We start from the raw sequence: 18,320 nt of genomic DNA, 5'->3' as shown, positions 1-18,320 counted from the left end.
AAACTTCTTTTTAGATATCAGTGATTGTTCCCTGATTGTTCCCTAATAAATCAATAAATTCTCCATTAAGGTGCAAGCTGAGATCAAAAAGTCATGGAGCAGAAGAACCTTGGCCCTTGACTTCAAGAGAAAAGCTCGAAGTGGGAGTAATACTTACAGCTATGGCCCAATGGTATCACACACTAGCGTAACCAATGTAACTGCCAGAGGACCCCTGGCTCTCCATCTCACCACGAGGTTGGGGCCGGTGCCTGTAAACGGCCACAGGAACCTTCCTGGGTATGTAAAGAACGGCTCAGTCTCAGAGAACTCTGTGCCTTCCTCAGGACAGGAACTCCACATCCCTGAAGAGGAGCAGTCCACAAATACACGGCCGAGTGAGGAAGAGAAACCCACACCTGTAGTGCAGGAGGAGAGGGAGACAGTCATGTGACCTCCAGCAGACAGCTTATATAGCGATGAAAAAAAAAGAAAGACAAATAATAATAAACACTCTGAGGATGGTCTGATGGAGGTGACTGCATGAATCAACAGTACCGTTTTTTCCTCCTGTAAACTGAGACAGAATATTGCAAACTGATGAGGCTCAAGGAAAAAAAGAAGGATCTATTGCTTTTCCAATCTTATCCAAGAGATCAAGACACCACGTTCGTTAAAGCAGATCGTCTTTACTCTTTTATTCACCATCTGCCGCAGAGAATCTGTAAACGCCTAAAACATGCTGAAGTATTTAACTTTGATTTCACTGCCATGACTGTTTTTATATAGTATTCTGTTTGCTTATGAGGCAAATGTTTGGTTTTTTGTGTAAATTCATATGGTTGATGAGAGATCAGCCTTACTTACTTACTTCCTGAACATTAAAACTGGGGAAATCTTCTCTACAAATTTTTACTTATGTAAAAAAGTCAGAAATTGTACAATTTTTAAGGCATCCGTTCTTGTTTGTAACATGGGTCATATTTGTTCCGTATTGACTTACATCTGTGTCAATGTAAAAGGGATGTTACTCAGGTAATTGAAGTCCTTTGTTGTCGCACACCTATTTTTAAATTTTCCAAATGGCGTTTCAGCAAATTCTACATTTCTAGAATTCAAGCTTTATAAAGATATGGTTTCTTTGTCTTTTTATTTGTTATAAGGTTTCTGCTGTTTTGATTGACATATCAGTTTTCCCACGAATTAGAAGGAATAGAAAGGATTGAAATGAATGTATAAGTTCCCAAATTTTCAGTTTAAAAAATGTGGTCACTCTATATAATGTAGCCAGTACATTCTAGGAGCTTTCAGTGAATTTTCCAGGTTTTTCCTTGAATTGTTATGGAACATAGCAGTCATTGTTCTGGAACCGACATTGGAGTGCTTTCCGGGTGCTAATTTTTCTGTAATTATCATGGAATTTATCTGTGACATTTATGTAACCTATATTTAACTTTCCTGTAACTTTAATAGTACTTGCCAGATACCTTCCAGAAACTTTCTATGAACGTCCATGAAACTTACTGGGTACATAAAGAAACTGGATTGGGTTATAAAGTTACTTATAATGAAGTACTTACGGAAACGTTGATTAAAATTACTGTGTACTTTAGGACTTTGCTGCATTATGAAGTGACTAAAATAGTTTCCTGGCTTCCATTTGGTTTCATGGTACTTACTAGGTATTTTCCTGGAACTTAGGTGTGATGTTAATATAATGTGAGAGTTACTTATCACAGATATATTTCTTGAAAGCTGCATGAAAGTTGCATTTAAGCTCTATAAGTTCCATTAAATTTATAATAAAGTACCTTGTAACTTTAATTAAAACACCAGGAGAGTAAGGTTTCTATTGAAAAAGTTTAGTGGATACCAAAGTAAGAATATAGCTATGAAGGCCATCAAGTGCAGTTTGGAGTAAAGAGAACATAAATATTGATGGTGTGAGTTGTTTTTATAAAGTTTTTACTATATTAGACCCCCTTTCAAAAACACAGATGGAATCAGGAAGCCTTATTTTCCAGTGGAGTAAAAGTTATATCTGTAAGATTACAATCCTCCAGAATTCAAAGGACATTTATGCTGGATACAAAGAGAAAGATAATTGATTTTCATCAAAGGTCCAGTACTGTGCTGCTTCATTTTGTTCATATACAAGTCACAGTGTTTACAGATCAAAAGTACATTCTAATTTTGAGTTAATCATTGCAGTACCTTATTTTTGTACTGTATTTTAGCTCATCTGTTAGTTTCAAGATTGCCAGCATTGTTTGTAGAGAGTCCAAACAGAGCTGGTGTATTTATTACAGAAATTCATGCAGTTATTTTCTGACACATTCCACAACACATTAAACTCTAATTAACTGGCATAGCTGACAGTGTGGGGCATGTTACTTGTTTTACCAAAGACAAAAGGCATGGTATTCATTAAAAACATGGTACACTTCTTCATATTTTTATAATAACACCAAACATTTTGTTTATTGTAACAAATTCTCCTGAAAATATAGTGAAATGAAAAAAAACCTACCTGTTCCATTAGTTATAAAGATATTGTTTTTTAAATTAGGATCTGAAATGTATGTCCATCAAATCAGATTTTTCCTTTAATATCAACTCTTGTGATCCGAGCTCATTTTTATAGTTTCAGGACACACCACCATTACTGCCATATTTTACGTTCTACAAAACTACATTAGAATCTAATATTATTTCCTAATTTCTTCGTTTGTCAGCACCTCTGTTGTTAAATGAAATTTCATTGCACACTAGTAGAGAATTTACAAATAAATTCACAAGAAAAAGACAAAACAATTGTCTTTTCAAAGTTTATGCACATTTTTTCAATTTTTTTCATAAAAAAAAATATTTTGAGTTTTAACAAACAGTTTTAGTCAGAGAGACTCTGATAGGTTCAAGATTTCCATACTGTATTGAGGGACAGAGAAACATAATTTTCTAGGGTTTTACAGTATTATTCACAACACCACCAGCATTGTGGAAATGTAAAAATATTTCCACCTTATTTCTTCCATCTGTCGCAACTACAACAGAAGGTTTAGTAGATCTAAAACACCTGATTGATCTAATGGGACAAGAAAGTGTCAGCTCCTATAAGCCATGGGAAAATGACACTTAATATCACTTATATTTATATATATATATATATTTTCAATTTCAAAGTGGATATTGTTTACATAAAATATGTAAACATAAATTTGATTATTGTTTAAATCCTTTGTGTAAAAAGGTCCATAAGATTTAGAGTACATTTACAAAAACAATACTTGTTTTTATTTATGCACTTTATTTTCCGTTTCTACAACATTTTGTTCTGTTTTTCTTTTCCCTCATACAATGATTGTGTTTCAGAATTTGCAGGCCAATTTTCAAAGAGCTAATGTAACTGTTTTAAATACCTCTTATGGAGGTAAAAAGTGTGTTTGATGTCATTTATTTATGCTAAAATGTACTCAGTGGAAGTGGCATTAGTTTTCAAGCCTTGTGTAAAGCTATAGTATTTTGGCAGTATTTGCTTGGACACATCCCTCCCTCTCTTCGGTCTGCTGTAATGAAGGCATTTGTAGATATGAGTGTAAATATTATAAAACAATAAATCTGTAATTTTACTATTTTCTGCTGTTTTTCTCTGACTTTTACTCAAAAACAAAGTGACAGTTTCTGACATTGATTTAAGTTTATTTTAAATAGAAAGTACAAATTTTGTTTTAGAAAAGCATAGTATTTGCTGAGTGAAAAATAAACCATTTATCTTTTTCTTTGATTAAAGGGGATCAGAGTTCACTTTTGAGATTTTCTGCCCCCTCCTTTAGCCCCTGCTTTGCCTCCTTTTTCACCCTTCTCTCCTTTGTCGTCCTTCTTCCCTTTTCCTTCCCCAGCTTCTTTCTTGGCTGCTCCCTTTTCTCCTTTCTCCCCCTTTTCACCCTTCTTCTTTGTAGAAGCATCCTTGTCATCCCCTTTCCCGTCTTTGGCACTCTTGTCTTTCCTTCCCTCCTTGCTCTTCTTGTCTCCTTTTTCAGCATCCACTTTCCCAGACACTGTTGGAACGATAGGCTTTTCTTCTGCTTTTGCAGCTGCAGAAAATAAGAAAAAAAAAGAGTTAAGACTTTTTAGCAAATTCGGGCCTTTCCCAGTATAATTCAAAGAAAAATGTTGTGCCATAGTATATTACACTAAGAGCATCGCATGGGAAATAGTAACAATGTCTATGAATTGATTAATAAATTATTGAATTATTAATCAATTAATGAATTATAAATAAAGTGCATTAATATCATTTAATTCACAAACCCATCCTTGGTGTTTATCCATATTAATCTTTCAACATGTCAAACCAGTTATAACCGTACATGCCTTTACTTTCAGCTCTTCCTTAATATAAAATCAGCAAAAAGACAGTTTCAAAATTTATCCCTTAAAATAGCCTAAACTGTACAGCTTCTTTCCTCTAAATTAGCTTATATCATTTGTATTTTAGGCACAAAAGGAGTCATGTCCAAATTACTGCATAAAGATCACTAAATATATCTTTCTCAGTAATGAAATATTAGTGATATATGTACATGTGAAAGGAAAAAGCTTTACTCATGCAGCTTTGGTGATAAATTCCTCTCGACCAGTCCAAAGATTCAAAGGTGACATGGGTACTTTTGTTACTCAGCAACAGTTTTTAAAATATTTGGCCTTTACTCTAATTGGGGCTATATTAAGTCTACCATGTTTTCTTTGTCTTTTTTAAATTATCGGTCTGATTTTTGGCATCTCACTAGGGTTAAAACCTGGTCGACTTTGTGCTGAAATTAAAGCAGAAACGAAACCCCAATTTCTTTCCAATTCGTTCACCATTACAAAATGAGTCTCCTGTCTGGGATAATTTATTATTTATAAAGAAAGGATGTCTCCAGTTTTACATTAATCTCCTGAAATTCTGAATACCATTGCAAGAAGCAAATTTCTGAGTTATCTCCAGTTTATTTAGGTTTTTGTACATTTTTAATGTCAAGAATGTAATAATATGGATTTATGTGAAATCCTATACCTTTTACTCAGCAATAAGAAGGTCTTAGAAGAGGTGAAGGTAGATAAATCAAGGTCACACACACTCACAACTCTATATAGTTCCAGTGTTTTACTCAGTGGGGAACACTTAAGATGAGGAGAGAAGAGGGAATGTAGTTAGGGCTAAACCTTTGTGACTAACAGCATTTTTCCTGCTCACTGACTATGCATGTAAGATATAATGGCTCTAAGAGAGGAGAAGCTCATTACTTTTCTAACTTGACTCCACTGTCCCAGATATGTTTCTCTGCTTTGCATGTTTGAGGTTCAGAGATCTTCCTAATGTAGGATGTTGGAAGATCAATTTAACAGGCCAGTTTATACTTTCACTTTCATGCATCAGATTTGTCTAATATTGAGTCTGCTATGGACCTAGTTCTCATAAAAAATATCAATCCTCCTTAACTTGTTCTCCTTATTAAATACCTAAGGCCATATACATAAGCACACACATTTTTGAAAGGTTGAAGAATCGCAGACATGTCTAAAATGTGGCCATCCTTTCTTTATTTAATATAAATAATAATAAAAAAGAGTTGAGAAACTCAATCACAAATTTTGTTTCATTGTAAGATGGATACTGCTTTACATTTAGTGACACTATTTTCAGCCTGTATTACATGTTCTTCTGGCTTGTCAGACACTGTTACTGATTTAAATTCAGGCGCACCATCAGCTTGACACAATCCGGGAGAAAATGCATACATTTACATATTGCTTTTTTTGCTGCCTTCCTGCTAAGGTCATTCAGAGTAAAACACTGGAGCTTTTTTTCTACATACAGTACAGACCAAAGGTTTGGACACACCTTCTCATTCAAAGAGTTTTCTTTATTTTCATGACAATGATTATTGTAGCTTCACACTGAAGGCATCAACACTATGAATTAACACATGTGGAATTATATACTGAACAAAAAAGTGTGAAACAACTGAAAATATGTCTTATATTCAAGGTTCTTCAAAGTAGCCACGTTTTGCTTTGTTTACTGCTCCGCACACTCTTGGCATTCTGTTGATGAGCTTCAAGAGGTAGTCAGTCACCTGAAATGGTTTTCACTTCACAGGTGTGCCCTGTCAGGTTTAATAAGTGGGATTTCATGCCTTATAAATGGGTTTGGGATACAGGAGGTGGATACAGTACACAGCTGATAGTCCTACTGAATAGACTGTTAGAATTTGTATTATGCCAAGAAAAAAGCAGCTAAGTAAAGAAAAACGAGTGGCCATCATTACTTTAAGAAATGAAGGTCAGTCAGTCCGAACAACTGGGAAAACTTTGAAAGTGTCCCCAAGTGCAGTTGCAAAAACCATAAAGTGCTACAAAGAAACTGGCCCACATGAGGACCGCCCCAGGAAAGGAAGACCAAGAGTCACCTCTGCTGCGGACGATAAGTTCATCCGAGTCACTAGCCTCAGAAATCGCAGGTTAACAGCAGCTCAGATTAGAGAACAGGTCAATGCCACACAGAGTTCTAGCAGCAGACACATCTCTAGAACAACTGTTAAGAGGAGACTGTGTGAATCAGGCCTTCATGGTAAAATAGCTGCTAGGAAACCACTGCTGAGGACAGGCAACAAGCAGAAGAGACTTGTTTGGGCTAAAGAACACAAGGAATGGACATTAGACCAGTGGAAATCTGTGCTTTGGTCTGATGAGTCCAAGTTTGAGATCTTTGGTTCCAACCACCGTGTCTTTGTGTGGCGCAGAAGAGGTGAACGGATGGACTCTGCATGCCTGGTTCCCATCGTGAAACATTGAGGAGGAGGTGTGATGGTGTGGGGGTGCTTTGCTGGTGACACTGTTGGGGATTTATTCAAAATTGAAGGCATACTGAACCAGCATGGCTACCACAGCATCTTTCAGCAGCATGCTATTCCATCCGATTTGCGTTTAGTTGGACCATCATTTATTTTTCAACAGGACAATGACCCCAAACACACCTCCAGGCTGTGTAAGGGCTATTTGACCAAGAAGGAGAGTGATGGGGTGCTGCGCCAGATGACCTGGCCTCCACAGTCACCGGACCTGAACCCAATCGAGATGGTTTGGGGTGAGCTGGACCGCAGAGTGAAGGCAAAAAGGGCCAACAAGTGCTAAGCATCTCTGGGAACTCCTTCAAGACTGTTGGAAAACCATTTCAGGTGACTACCTCTTGAAGCTCATCAACAGAATGCCAAGAGTGTGCGGAGCAGTAATCAAAGCAATAGGTAGCTACTTTGAAGAACCTAGAATATAAGACATATTTTCAGTTGTTTCACACTGTTTTGTTCAGTATATAATTCCACATGTGTTAATTCATAGTTTTGATGCCTTCAGTGTGAAGCTACAATATTCATAGTTATGAAAATAAAGAAAACTCTTTGAATGAGGTGTGTCCAAACCTTTGGTCTGTACTGTATCAAGTGGTAAATCCGTGTTTATCTTCGACATTTCATCATGGCTACAGTCCCTCCTTTCATCCCAGTGACATGCTAATTAGTTATATAGATTGGAGTGATGTGGAGGCTCTCGCAACAGTAACTTTATGTTGTTTTTATTCTTTGTCTCTTGCCAATCTTAACCGAGACATTTTAATGAATGCATTTCCATGACCATAAAAGAAGTTAAAGCAGAATCAGCAGAGAAGGTAAAATTGTTTAGACATACAAAAAGATTTAAAAAAAAACACAGATGGCACCTGCATAAGAAACAGAACAAATATTTACACTTACTGTAGAGCAGTGAAATCAAATTGTTTACTTTATTCAAATCTAATCCTAGAGTTAGGGATATTGATGGGAATAATACAAACAAACAGGGAGAGGAACAAACACCATCCACAAACATTTAACAAAAGGCATGCTGCATTCATGATAACTCATTCAGGTTAGTGTCATGGCAGTTTTCTATTTCAGTTTTCATGTATTAAAAAAATCATGCAAACATTCATCTCAAAAATTACATAGATTAAGAATTGAGAAAGTTAAAGAGGAGAGGCTTATGAAATACAAAAGTGAACACTACATGTGCTTTATGATATGGACTATAGGGCTCACTGCCAAGCAAAGGTTGGGGTGTGCCATCCCCCAGGTACTTGGAGAAAAACCTTTTACATGTTTATTTTGGAAATATGTCGTGCATTTGCTCATCTCTAATTCAGAATGTTTTGGCATTAAGACAATCTTGGATTGAGATAAACATCAAGAGCACAATTTACACAACTGAATTATTCTACACAAATTACAGATTTGTTAAAACACAATTTGTGAAATTCTGTAAATAATAGCAGTAATAACTTTTAAATTTCCTAAACGTTCTGTCAGCATGCATTGCTGTGCAAATGGATTTATTTATTTTAATCTATTTTTTCTTTTTTGTCACACTAAACTGATATTCAAACAAATTTTTATATCACAGAGAAAACAATATTCAAATAATGATTTAATTCACTAAGAAAAAAAAAAAAACTATCCATGCAAATCTAGTCCTGTGCAAAAAAGTAACAACCCACTTTGTTAAAATATAACTACAGTTTTGTGTAGCTGAATTCAATTTCACTAGCAATCCCAAACTCTGATTACTGCAGACCTATAAAATCAATAAATCACCTAAATGGAACCTTTGACTCATCCACGAGGACACAAGAAATCCAAAACAATGTCTAAACCATTGGAGACCTCACTTGTTTGTTGGTAGTCATAATTCAACCATAAGAAAGAAAATGGGCAAAAGTGGCATTCATGGGAGAGGTCAAAAGTGAAAACCCATGTTTACTAAAAAGAAACACAAAATCCCATCTCACATTTGCAAAAGAAACATCCTAATGATTCCCAAGACTTTGGGGAGAGTGTTCAGTGGACTGAAAAGAAATACTTTTTGGAAGGTGTGTGTCCCATTTCATTTGGTGTAAAACTAACACATCATGTCGGAAGAAGAACATCATACCAACAGTCAAACATGGTGGTGATAGTTTGAACAAAAAATCCAGGGAAATGTCTGACAATCACTTTGTGACCTTAAGATCAAGCACACTTAGATTATGCAGTAAGACAATGATCCAAAGTATACCAGCAATCCCACCTCTGAATGCCTCACATAAAAGCAAAAACGAAGGTTTAAGAGTGGCCTAGTCAAAGTCTGAAGTTAAATCAATCCATGGGATGCTGTGGCCTGCCCTTAAACAGACTGTTTATGCTTACAAAACCATCAATGTGGTTAAGTTAAAACTATTGTGCAAAGAAGAGTGGGCCAAAATTCTTCCACAGCCTTGTCAAAGATTCATTGCACACAGCCAGGTTGGTTTGAAGTTTTTTCTCTTAATAAATGAAATCATCATTTTGAAACTGCAGTTTGTATGCAACTGGGCTATATTTGCCTCATACTGAAGTGTGACATCGAAGGAGGAGAATACTCTTTCACCGCCTTGTATTTACACTTATACACACTCACATACACATAGGGTAAAGTCTACAACTGTCAAGCTGCTCTAAACAAATCCTAATGTAAAAGCAACACCATGTGTATTTAGTAATCAGTCCAAAAGTTTCAATACAGACTACACCCCTACAAAGCAAAGCCTGCAAATTGTTGTGCAACATTTTAAAAGTTATGCATTAAGCGAGCAGAACAAGAGATACATTTTCTGCTGGGTTAATTTGTCGTTTGCTACAAGATAATATCTGTAGTTTTTAAGGAAGACAAGAGCAGAGAAAAACATGAATGAATGAAGGGTGCTTTTAGAGTGGTTGCTACTCTGAACATTGTGTTTTGTAAAACAATTGAGCCAAAGAGGAGTGTCTACAGGAAGATAAGAGTGGAAGAAAAGGAGGAAAAAATCCATCATCCCGACTCTGGCAAAGAGAGAGAGCTGGAGTGGTCCTCGCTGACCCTAGCCACAGAGAGAGGGCTACTGTTAGGGTTTTGAGTCTGGACCTGCTCAGACACTGTCTGCACTGCAGAAGCATCTGGGGTCGCTGGGGGAAAAGGAGGAAGAAAAGAGAAAAGAAGAGGAAAAGAGAAGATTATAAGAATAGAGCTTTAAAAGCATCAGAGAAATACAACAATGTGTAAAAAAGGTTTTATAAGATAAAAAAAATGATTAAAACAGGACAGTATGATATAGAATGTGACTAAAACAGTGATGAGTTTTCTGGAATTTATACAATTTTGAATTCACAACTCTTCCCTTTAAACTGTACATTACTTAAAATAAAAAAATCTAAAATATTTTTGCGTAAAACAATCCTGAACTATTACACTGAATAATAAATACGGTTCGGACAAAGTAGATATACAAACAGCCCTTCAGAAAGTCAAATCAGGCATTTAACTCTCTCTCTCCCATGTTGAAGCTGGTGCATTTGAAGCTTAAGAAGGACACAGAAGGGAACAAGGAAAATTTCAATAAACTGCTAAGGTCAACATCAAAGTTAAAGCCCGCTCTTGCTTTTATTGCCGATGCAGTTCTGACATGAGGACATTACATTGGTATTAGAGAGAGGTACTTACATCCTGGGACCTCAGTCAGCTCATTCAGAGGTGGCACTGTCTCTAATGTGTTGGCATATTTTTTGGCAGCCTGTCTTTGTGCATGCCGTGCCTCGATTTCCTTTTTTGTGCGTGGGATCCGGCATTTGAAAATACAGCACAGAGTGATCACTGAAGGAAAGAGCAACAAAAACACAGATACGGTGAACCTAAATGATTAAAACATTTTAATAAACCTATTTTAAAACATCAAGAACGTGCTACACATTGTACCATCCTATAGTGAGATGTGAGTTATGACTTCTTCAGACTATGTTTCATTTTAAAAGAACAGCCTAAAGAGAACCTTCTTCAACAACCAAAAGAAATAAAGTTGCAGCCTTTGTCAGGACTTCCCATGTTGTAAAAATGGACTGTATTCAAATTATTCAACCGCCGAATAACAAAAAATTTTAATACTCAGTAGAGCATCCAGTTCATGACCTGCTGCAAATGAACTGCCAGACACCAGCTTCTGGCAGTGTTCCTGAGGAATCTTAGTCCAGTCCTCATAGGCTAAGGCCTCCTGTTCAATAATATTTTTGGTCTGCATTCTGCACCCTTTTAAGAACGTCACCATAGATTTTCAATAGACTTGATCCCTTTGGTGTCTTCCTGGACGTTTTCTGGAACCAAGTCTTGGTAGACTTTGATATATGCCTGAGATTGTTGTTTTGTTTGTAGGTCAAGCTCTGCCCAAACTTCAGGTTCTTTACACATGGCATGACATTTTCTCATATGATATCCTGATGTTTGAAGGACTCCATCTTGCCATCTGCATGCTGCAGGTTTCCAGTGCCAGAGAAAGCAAAGCAGCACCTCAGCATCACTCAGCCATCACCATGCTTCATTGTGGGCATGGTGTCCGCTTCAGCATGTCCTTCATTCTTCTTCCTCCAGACAATTGGCTAATCAGTATGGCCAGAACATTCCAGCTTTGATTCATTGCTCCAAAGAAAAGTATGCCATTAACCAAGCTTAGACTGGGAACCTTTCAGAGTTCAGCTTGTGCTTTTTATTGATACTGAAACCTCTGTGGCTGCTGCTACCAAGTAGACCTGCAGGTCTTTGAAGAAACTCAAGGTTTTTTGACTGCCTGCCTACTCAGGAATTTGGTGATAGCTGTTGATAGCTTTTCCTTATTTTTGCTATGTCTAGGTGTTGTTGCCACTGCCTCTTTAACTTTAAACCGGCAAACTATGTTTCCAACAATATCTCTATGAACCTCATTGGTCTTTGCTGTTTTGCATCATTTTTACTGTTTTGCAAAGCAATAATCTCTTCTCTGATAATAATAATCTCTCTGATAATTCTATGCATTATTGTGGATTTTTTTTCTGAAACCCACGAATGAAATCCTTGCTTGGTCACATCAGGTGTGCCTGAGAACATCCCTGCTTTCCAAATGCATGGATTTATAAAGAGTTTCATACAGGGGACTGAATATTTCTGAGAGTGCCGTGGTCATTAAAAATAAGTTTTAGTGTTGAATATGGATCAAATTCCTACAATTTTAGTTGTATTTAGCTATATAAAATGTTTTTGCTTTATTTGATGTCTGAACAATTCAGGATTTTGTCAATAAACCTAATTTGCAGAGGGGTTAAATAATTGTTGATTCGATTGTAGTTACACATGTAATAGTAGCTATAGTAGTCAGTAATAGTAATAATAGCCAGTAAGAAATTGTAATAACAAAGACATACTAACCAACAGCCAACACAAACATTGAAAAGATTCCAATGACCTGCCATAATCGCAGGCCCCAGAAAACAACAGTCTCTGAAGTGACAGGGTCAGGCTTCTTCGGGGGTAGTGTGGGTAAAAGCTGCACAAAAATAACAAAACAAACTCATTTTTCACATTCAGCACTATTCAAGGTTGATTTCATATATTCAGACCTATACTCAGTATATTCAGACTTTTATTCAATATAAACAGAACCTCATCCCAAATATTCAAGGTTCATTCAATATATTCAGATTTATGACAATATATATACAGTACAGACCAAAGGTTTGGACACACCTTCTCATTCAAAGAGTTTTCTTTATTTTCATGACTATGAATATTGTAGCTTCACACTGAAGGCATCAAAACTATAAATTAACACATGTGGAATTATATACTGAACAAAACAGTGTGAAACAACTGAAAATATGTCTTATATTCTAGGTTCTTCACAGTAGCCACCTTTTGCTTTGATTACTGCTCCACACACTCTTGGCATTCTGTTGATGAGCTTCAAGAGGTAGTCACCTGAAATGGTTTTCCAACAGTCTTGAAGGAGTTCCCAGAGATGCTTAGCATTTGTTGGCCCTTTTGCCTTCACTCTGCGGTCCAGCTCACCCCAAACCATCTCGATTGGGTTCAGGTCCGGTGACTGTGAAGGCCAGGTCATCTGGCGCAGCACCCCATCACTCTCATTCTTGGTCAAGTAGCCCTTACACAGCCTGGAGGTGTGTTTGGGGTCATTGTCCTGTTGAAAAATAAATGATGGTCCAACTAAACGCAAACTGGATGGAATAGCATGCCGCTGCAAGATGCTGCAGTAGCCATGCTGGTTCAGTATGCCTTCAATTTTGAATAAATCCCCAACAGTGTCACCAGCAAAGCACCCCCACACCATCACACCTCCTCCTCCATGCTTCACGATGAGTACCAGGCATGTAGAGTCCATCTGTTCACCTCTTCTGCGCCGCACAAAGACACGGTGGTTGGAACCAAAGATCTCAAACTTGGACTCATCAGACCAAAGCACAGATTTCCACTGGTCTAATGTCCATTCCTTGTGTTCTTTAGCCCAAACAAGTCTCTTCTTCTTGTTGCCTGTCCTCAGCAGTGGTTTCCTAGCAGCTATTTTACCATGAAGGCCTGATTCACACAGTCTCCTCTTAACAGTTGGTCTAGAGATGTGTCTGCTGCTAGAACTCTGTGTGGCATTGACCTGTTCTCTAATCTGAGCTGCTGTTAACCTGCGATTTCTGAGGCTAGTGACTCGGATGAACTTATCGTCTGCAGCAGAGGTGACTCTTTGTCTTCCTTTCCTGGGGCGGTCCTCATGTGAGCCAGTTTCTTTGTATCGCTTGATGGTTTTTGCGACTGCACTTGGGGACACTTTCAAAGTTTTCCCAGTTGTTCGGACTGACTGACCTTCATTTCTTAAAGTAATGATGGCCACTCGTTTTTCTTTACTTAGCTGCTTTTTTCTTGCCATAATACAAATTCTAACAGTCTATTCAGTAAGACTATCAGCTGTGTACTGTATCCACCTCCTGCACAACACAACCGATGGTCCCAACCCCATTTATAAGGCATGAAATCCCACTTATTAAACCTGACAGGGCACACCTGTGAAGTGAAAACCATTTCAGGTGACTACCTCTTGAAGCTCATCAACAGAATGCCAAGAGTGTGCGGAGCAGTGATCAAAGCAAAAGGTGGCTACTTTGAAGAACCTAGAATATAAGACATATTTTCAGTTGTTTCACACTTTTTTGTTCAGTATATAATTCCACATGTGTTAATTCATAGTGTTGATGCCTTCAGTGTGAAGTTACAATATTCATTGTCATGAAAATAAAGACAACTCTTTGAATGAGAAGGTGTGTCCAAACGTTTGGTCTGTACTGTATTTATAATGATTTCCTAAACAGCCTGCCATAATATGTATGTATAAAACCTTTTAAGTTGAAAGGATGAACTTAGTTCATTTTTAGTGACTGTGATTTTACATAAGAATCAAAGTGTTTCTTTATTCTATTTGAACCATTTTAAGTAGCAAACATTTAATTCATGTTGTAGCAACAAGGGCAGATTTCTACAAACCTAATCCTAAAACCGGACTCCACAAACTGGCTGCTTCCCAGATTCTGTCTCCATGTTCTCTAAAAAGATCTCTGGTAATATTACTTTGCTGCTGAACGATTTTCTACCTATATGCACAGTAAGCATTTCACAACAATCATCTCACCCCTGACCCCTATAGCTGGAGCTCAGGAAATAACAATTATATTTTCTCTCAAATGGATAAATGATCTTTGCTTCCAAAACCAGCAGAGTGTCACCCTCTCTGATAAAATCATCAAGAAGATTTTCCTCTGTCTGCTGTATATTGATCACTTGATTGGACAATACAAGGTTGTTGTGGAAACTCTACACTTTAATCTATGAAGCAGCAAGTAATTGATCTAAAAATAGAGAGTTATACTTGCTACCTTTACTGAAAAAAAACTGAGGAGGTAAAATATAAATAAAAAGGAAGCTGGGTTTGAACACTGGGAATAAAAGCAGCACATCAGAGTTGTTTTTTCTTTTTTTTAAAGGGAACTATTTCAGATCATTGTCTGTTGTATTTGACACTTAGGTTTAAGGTAAATTGCAACAACAAATTGCAAAGGTATTAACCCCTTTGTGGTTCCAACCACAGATTTCTATGTAGTTAATTCACTGTCCTTTTTTCTGTTTTTGACATATTTAATGCGTAGGCAATATAAAGCAAATAACCAACCTAAACCATGTTTGTTGTGTTAAACTTTGCATATGTTTATTGTGAATCTTATGACCAGGTTAAACTTAACTGAACAGAAATAAAGTTGTTGAACCAACATAAAAAAGTGTGTAATTCTGAAGTTGAAGGAAAATGATAATTGAATTTTAATTATTGGTATTTTTAAAAATATTTTTATTATTATTTATTGAAAGTATGACCTGCATTTGTCTTCATTTCGCCCTCCATTTAGATCCATCTTTCTTTCCATCAACTCTGTCCAGCTTCCCTGCCCCTGCCAAACAAAAGGATTCCCACAGCATGATGCCACCATACCATGTTTTACAGTGGGGAAGGCGTGTTTAAGGAGATATTCTGTGCTATTTTTCCTTCCCAGATAGCGTTGTCTATATTGGCCAAAAAGTTAAATTTTTGTCAACCTAGGCAGAGTCAACCAGAGTACGACTCAAAGTATTTATGGCTTTCTTTCAAGAATGACTTTCTTCATGCCATAAAGGCCATGTTAGTGGTGTCTACTACTAAAACCTTTCCTACCAACAGATTGTTCACTTAAGCTGTGGATCTCTGTAGCACCTCTTGACTACTTCTGGCCTATGTCATTGTGCAAAACTCTTTGTTTTCATATGATGGATTGGAATTAAAACACTACAATGAAATTTGTGGTTGTAGCATGAGAACCTGTGAAAAGGTTTGAGGGGGTGAGAACTTTTTTGCAAGTCACTGCATCGGGGTAATTTTATTTTAACTTCCTTGACATGATTAAAAATTGACATGTTATTTGGGTTTAAATTGTTCTATTCAAAGTCTGTTAAACTCCATGTTTTTGCACTGGAAATAAATTAGGCTGAACGAGGGAACTCCTCCAACAGAAAAGACAAGAAATCTAAAATATATAAAATGAAAAAACTAATTTATACTCAAATAAGCAGCAACAACTAATGGTTTTATTTTGGCTGAGCCAAAAAGAAAGCTGTGAAAACAAAAGATGGTTTATACTGTTTTGGAAGCAGAGAAGAAGAGCTGTGAAGCTGAACAAACAAAGCTGCGCAAAACAAAAAGATTTGCCTAAAAGGGGATTTGCCTTGATTATATTTAGCTCTGCTTCTAAAACCTGTTTTCATTAATAATCCTATTATAAAACTTCTACATGGGCAACTATTTTAAAATATAAAACGAAAACTTGAATTTTGACCTCAAGGTGCCTAAACTGAAGCACCACTTGCATAAATTACTGCTGACAATGACTGCTTGCTGGTTAGTTTCTCTGCTACATTTTTAATGGCGAGTTTGAAAATCCCTTTTAACACACAACTTTGTTTCTCTAATAAGATCATCTGGAGACTAATACATGAAACTTTCAAGCCTACAATTTACAGTAATTATATTTTATGCTAAGTAAATATACAGAAGTCAGTTTACACTATGCAGTAACAAATTATATTGATTAATAAAACATTTTCAAATTTTCGCCCAGTTTTTATTGCTGTACATCATACTGTGCAACAAACTGAGCCCAGATTTGAAAACGTATATTTTTGAGCATTCTAAGTTTTTGCCACAAGCCTGAGCTTCAGTCATTTAGTTTTCATAGCTATAAAGGCAGCATTTCAGTAGCCAGAGGGAGGGGCTGCCTCTAGAAGTTTCCTTCATTTTCTCTTATCTTCAGTAAAAAACCTATTCTCTGAACATCAGACTTGAGCTCTTGTGGTTAGACTCGGCAAATTAAAATATGTTATATGTTGCATTTTTTAATCACCAAAATGTATTTTGTGAATACAAGCATGTAAAATATGATATAACTTTGAAGTTTTCAATACTTACGTATTGGTGGTTTTAATTTTCTACGGGGACACTTTTGGCTACTACAATGGCTGACTTGTTTTAAATGGTATAACATTGCTTTTGTCTGTGAAATAGCACATTCTTTTTCATTATTTTTATACATTTTTATGTCTGACCAGAATGGAAATCCAATAGTCTGTCTTCTATTCAAACCTGAACACAAAAGTAACAGTTAAACTAAGACTTGTCATAATTGTACCCTTTGGCTGTCCACGGCGGCCCAAACAATAATGTTTTTTCACCAAACCACCCATTCCTAGTAAGACGACAAACAGCAACTACGCACCCAGTCACATGGCACTAATTACTTTTATAGATGCTATGTTACACAACGAAACACCTGCACCTATTTCTGTGAAGAACATGTTGGAGGACATGGTGTGCCTTCAGGCTCTTACCTCAGGATCCGGGACCTGGGAGAGCACCGAGAACAGGCACTGAGACAGCAGCAGAGCTCCCCATCCCCACAGGAGGAGCTGAGGTGGGCATCCAGCCTGTTCCCCGACCATTCTCTCCTCCAGATTCTCCCTGCAGCCACCCTACCCCCTCTTCCCCCTTTTTCCTTCTGCTCTCTCTTCTTCTTTCTCTATGTGCCAGCCTGCTTGCACTGGCGCCGTTTACAGGACGGGACCACAATGGTCCTCTAGGTGATAGATAGTGGATATGATGCTGAAGACCATCCACAGCTGTTTCATTTGCCTTTCTACTACAATACCGCCCCAAACCAAAAAACACAAGTGATCACCTCTGCACCCAGCTGAAAACTACTCCAGTACAATGACGGGAGCCAGCCTTGCAGTTAGGGGACATAAATTAATTAGCAGAACTGGTGTGGTTTACAGCCAGCTCATCCAACTGCCGACAGGCAGTTAACCAACAGAGGGGGATGGGCAGCACAGTTGACCATAAAAAGATGGACCTATACAGGGACAGTGAGGCAAATGGCTGTGTCTTTTACAGCCTCGGAAGGTTATAGAGTGAAAATCCCCACAGCCTCATCATTCCAGAGTGGCAAAATATGATAAGCTGAGCTGCTGCTGACTCCAATGTTTTCAACAGGCACTTGTCCAAGGAAAGTAAAAAGAAATGAAGAGAAACTGATACAGAATTGGCTTCGACTGCAGTCCCTTGTTCTTTTTCAGTTTAGTGACAATGTTGTTTTTTTTCCTGGCTCACTTTTGCTTTTAGCCCTTTTTTATTTCCTGAAAATCTATCAGTGGATTAATTTTATTGGCAGTTGTTGCATGAGGCAGGGTTTTTTTCTAATTATATAGAAGACAGGAAAACAATCGCTCTAAAAATGACAACATCCAATACATTGACCTGCAAAACTATTATTAGCGCTTAGATCTGCAAAGTCATGCATACTCATAAAGTGAAATAAAATGTTTCATTCTTTTCA

At 37.2% G+C, this 18,320-nt stretch overlaps 2 protein-coding genes across 3 annotated transcripts in view; one reads left to right on the top strand and one right to left on the bottom strand.

The window, feature by feature from the left end:
* Positions 1-3,613, top strand: part of pth1r (parathyroid hormone 1 receptor) — an 81,657-nt gene extending 78,044 nt beyond the window's left edge. Inside the window, exon 13 of the mRNA XM_047368968.1 lies at positions 71-3,613. Within this exon, the coding sequence (XP_047224924.1) occupies positions 71-433 (363 nt within the window). The 3' untranslated portion in view covers positions 434-3,613. The remainder of the gene's footprint in view (positions 1-70) is intronic.
* On the bottom strand, positions 2,930-17,909 carry tmie (transmembrane inner ear). 2 transcript variants are annotated; one of them, XM_047368970.1, is made up of 5 exons: positions 17,317-17,449; positions 15,277-15,350; positions 12,277-12,394; positions 10,549-10,698; positions 2,930-4,073 (listed from the first exon to the last, which is right to left on the bottom strand). In XM_047368970.1, the coding sequence occupies exons 2-5, from the start codon at positions 15,280-15,282 to the stop codon at positions 3,781-3,783; spliced, it is 567 nt and encodes a 188-aa protein (XP_047224926.1). In that variant the 5' UTR covers positions 15,283-15,350; positions 17,317-17,449; the 3' UTR covers positions 2,930-3,780. The 2 variants fall into 2 exon arrangements, with proteins under 2 accessions (XP_047224926.1, XP_047224925.1); XM_047368969.1 differs by lacking the exon at positions 15,277-15,350 and having other exon boundaries at positions 17,317-17,909.
* Positions 17,910-18,320: the final 411 nt, after the last annotated feature.

This window comes from Girardinichthys multiradiatus, chromosome 6 (genome assembly GCF_021462225.1).
Source record: "Girardinichthys multiradiatus isolate DD_20200921_A chromosome 6, DD_fGirMul_XY1, whole genome shotgun sequence".
NCBI classification, from domain to species: domain Eukaryota; kingdom Metazoa; phylum Chordata; class Actinopteri; order Cyprinodontiformes; family Goodeidae; genus Girardinichthys; species Girardinichthys multiradiatus.
Note: the sequence above shows the minus strand (reverse complement) of the source record. Positions and strands in the feature narration are given on the sequence as shown.